This window comes from Austrofundulus limnaeus, unplaced genomic scaffold, assembly GCF_001266775.1.
Source record: "Austrofundulus limnaeus strain Quisiro unplaced genomic scaffold, Austrofundulus_limnaeus-1.0 Scaffold179, whole genome shotgun sequence".
Taxonomy (NCBI): Eukaryota; Metazoa; Chordata; class Actinopteri; order Cyprinodontiformes; family Rivulidae; genus Austrofundulus; species Austrofundulus limnaeus.
This window is the reverse complement of record NW_013952581.1, coordinates 784084-787989: the sequence shown is the minus strand read 5'-3', so window position 1 is coordinate 787989 and position 3906 is coordinate 784084. Positions and strand designations below refer to the sequence as shown.

The 3906-nt window shown below is 39.6% G+C and overlaps 1 protein-coding gene across 2 annotated transcripts in view; it reads left to right on the top strand.

Moving 5' to 3' along the window:
* The window catches only part of mei4 (meiosis-specific, MEI4 homolog (S. cerevisiae)), a 70664-nt gene extending 68462 nt beyond the window's left edge, over window positions 1–2202 (top strand). Inside the window, exons 5-6 of one of the 2 annotated variants that reach the window (XM_014017950.1) lie at window positions 1198–1290; window positions 1756–2202. In XM_014017950.1, coding sequence (XP_013873404.1) covers window positions 1198–1290; window positions 1756–1851 — 189 coding nt within the window. In that variant the 3' untranslated portion in view covers window positions 1852–2202. Of the gene's footprint in view, window positions 1–1197; window positions 1650–1755 lie in introns of those variants that run through there. The other variant, XM_014017949.1, reaches the window with a different exon arrangement.
* The last annotated feature ends 1704 nt before the right edge of the window (window positions 2203–3906 follow it).

Below are 3906 nucleotides of genomic sequence, written 5' to 3'. Positions count from 1 at the left end.
CTACAGGATTTAAAAACAACGCAGACATGCTGAATACAGCGCGGGGCGAAAGTGAAAGTAAAACAACATGGTGCTGAGCACCGGTTCGGTAAAGAAACTTAAACACAGCTGTTCTTTCTTCCCTCATATTCCGACACAGAGGGTAGAAACAGCTAAATTAGACAGTTAAAACACATTTACAGTTCATAACTCACCCTTTTTGTAACATTCCTCCTCTGTTTTCTGCAAGCACTTTCCGCCCTGTTGTGGGTCCATTTCCTTGAAAAATAAAACTTAACCAGGCACTTTGAAGAAGCTCTGACGCTGGTAGTCTATGTAGATAATAATGTGGGTTTACACACCCCAGAACCAAACATTTTGACTTCTGAACTTGCATTTTTGGCATGACGCTATGAACTACAAAATCACACAGCGAGGAAAAAAATGGCGGACTATGAAATCCAGTTGGCCGGAAATACATTACCATAAATGGTAGTTCCAAAGAAAAAAGTGTGACGAAATAAACGATGAAACGAAATAAGCAACAGCAGATTTTGAACAAACTGAAAAATTTGACCCATAAAATAATTAAAAAATATCTTTGCAGTAACTGGACAGAATAAATTAAAGTTTTCTACACTCCTAGACACTATAATTGCACAAAAAATAGTTAATAAATGTAAAAAAAGTGCATTTTAGCATGACATGTCTCTTTTAAACCAAGATTTAGAATAATTATAATTTTGATCCGTACATTGGTAATGTCTGACTGGGCCTCGTGTCACATTATGTTCAACAAATTGGGCCCAGAGGTCAAAAAGATTAAGAACCCCTGAGTTAGACTCATCTACAGTCCTGACAAATTTCATGTTGATCAGTGCAGCTGTTTTTGTGCTACGGTTGACCAAAAATCACTGAAAAAAAGAAAAATAAATAAATAAATAAATAAACTGTATGAAAACATTATGCTTCACGTGCAGGGGTCATAATAACAAGAATTTTAAGTAGTTTTAAAGTTTGAAACTTTCTGTTTAGTTGTCAGTTTTAGCCAGGGTTTTATCTCAGTGAGTTTTTCTCTCCTGGTAAAACAAAGAATTAAATAAATTTTTATTATTATTATTATTAATAATAATAATAAAGCGGGGGCTCATCAAGTGTAAAAAATCTAGCTTTGTAAAGTTTTTTATTGTGTCACTGGTTCTCATCTTGTATTTGTAGGAAGCCTCTGGGCTGGAAGTGTTTCCTGTGGACCGATATCAGAACTCGTGCCACCTGTTGTGGATCCTGGAGGTGCTGCTGCAGAACTCAGAGGTACCGGGGCGTCGGGTCGGGGTGGAGCAACAGGAGGAGACAGGCTTCCTGGGTCTCCTGGAGCAGCCTATCTTCCTCTTATCTGAGGAGTTTCCTCTGTTTTCCATCTACATATGGAGGATCAGGAACCTCCTGGGCTCCTCGGTCGGTTCTGACCTGGGTTTAGGAAGCAGCTAGAAGGTTCTGCTGTAGACAGAGCTGCAGTGTTTAATTAAGAACACATCAGACTTGATGTTTGGCTTCATCATCGTGAACTGTCCTCCTCGGCTGACATGGACTCTGAACATCCGTCTAACAGAAAGGATTTTAAAAATAATTTATTTATTCTGCTGCATTAAACAAACTTGCTTCAATTCAAACATTGTGCATCACATGTTTTTTCATTTTATTTACCTTATTTTTATTCATAGTCCTTTTTACATTTAGGTTTTATTTTTTTGAACAATCTCACGGTTTCTTTTAAAGGTGCCACTGTTGCCGGGTAACGCCAGCATTGTTTGGACCGAACCAGCTGGTCGGCATGGCGACCAGAACAACAGCAGCGGCGCGCGTTATCGGTAATCATTATTTATTTTACAAAAAGCAGAACAAAAGGCATAAACTGTGTGTGAGGACCTGCGGGGTTCTTAAAGGGACAGTTCAGGTCATTTAAAGTGTTTTTAATCACTTCCTGTTTTTAAAGCTGCTCAGTTATTTTGATCAGTATTGTTTTAATGAAATTAAATGTGTTCCACACGGTGATACGGTCCTGTTTCTTTGTTGTAATGTGGGCCGGTGCAGAAAATATTAAAGACAAAAAAATAAAATCAGCATCACTATTTGTAATGTAACTCTGAAATCTGTATTTTACTTAAAAGTTTGCCTTTATTTTTGTAACATTCACGTTTTATGATAGAACCAGATTGTTAAAGGGATCCATGATTAGTTGTAACATTAGACTTTATTTGATAAACATTTATTTTAACTGTAAAATAAAGACTGTAAAAATACTGTAAGCTGTTTAGTTTCTATAATTTTTAAACTAAAAGTTTAAGAATATGTTACAGGAAAAAAAAAAAAAAAAAAAAGAATATGTTACACGGGCGGGGACATTTTATTTACACACAAAGCATTCTGGGTAAATGATGACATCAACTAGGTCATCGGCATGAGGCTGCTAGCGAGCTATATCCACCCTGAAGGTTAATCTTGGACAATATCTGATGATCGACTCTTTTAAATGAAACCAGAGAGCGTTGACAGAGAGGAGAAGGTAGAAATGACTCAGCCTGGAACTGAAAATATGGATGGAGGACAACAGAGCTGCTTCAGGGAAGAAGAACCTCAGCTTAGCCTGTTAGCTTTAGCGTTAGCGCCATCGCTATCACCATGTATATGTATTGGCTCAGCGCTACACATTCTCCTCTCGTCACTGAGGTCCTCCATCCACATGACAGAGAGGGGAACACAAAAACGACTCAGCTGTAACTGGAAATATGGATGGAGGACCTCAGTTTAGCTTGTTTGTCGAGCTAGCACCGAGCTAATACATATAAGGCAATATAGCGGCGCTAGCGCAAAGTCTAACAGGCTAAGCTGAGGTTCTTCTTCCATGAAGCAGCTCTGTTGTCCTCCATCCATATTTTCAGTTCCAGGCAGAATCATTTCTACCTTCTCCTCTCTGTCAACGCTCTCTGGTTTCATTTAAAAGAGTCGATCATCAGATATTGTCCAAGATTAACCTTCAGGGTGGATATAGCTCGCTCACACTGATGATCTATCCACGTCGTCATTTACCCAGAATGCTTTGCATATAAATAAAATGGCTCCATCCGTGTTAAAATATATTTTTAAAATTTTTTAAACTAAACAGTCTACAGTATTTTTACAGTCTTTGTTTCACAGTTAAATATATGTTTATCAAAGTCTAATATTACAACTAATCAGGGATCCCTTTAATCATGAGGACAACACTGCTGAGAAAATCCAAACAGGAAGTGACACATCAGGTCTTCCTGATCACTGTAGTGTGAAACTCATCACCAGCAGCATCTGTTTCCTAACAAAGTGGGCTGACGGGGTCTTCCAGTCCAGTCCGGTTCGGTCCAGAAGCAGCAGCTGGGCTGTTGATTTGGTGAGAAGCAGCTAAATAAGTTTCCTAACAGGCGCTGAACCTGATTACCATCACTCCCATTGTGCCAGCTCCAGGCACCGGCCCTCTGTGTCTCTGATCTCCTCATCTTTCATATCCTGTTGTGGGTGAAGCAGGGATGGAGCTTCTATTGAAGAGTAAAAACGGAGCGCTTGTACGTGCGCTGACGGTTAATGTGGAGAGGAGGCTCTGCCTCATTTCACGTACGATTGACAGCTGCATCATCGGCTCTCATGAGCTCCATCAGCAGAGAAATCTGCAGGTTCATACATTGACTTGGCTAAAGAAAACTCAGGAATTCAGAACAAATTCTTAAATCACTCAGGGGGTGAGAGTTACCATTGCAGGACCAAGGACAGGATCACCTGGGTGTCCAGTCCTGGTTCTGAAAGAAATAACTGGTTCAAAGTACAAGCCCAAATTCTGCACAGGAACCAGATTCAGCTTAAATATTTATCACGTGCAGGGATTACACAACCTCAGGC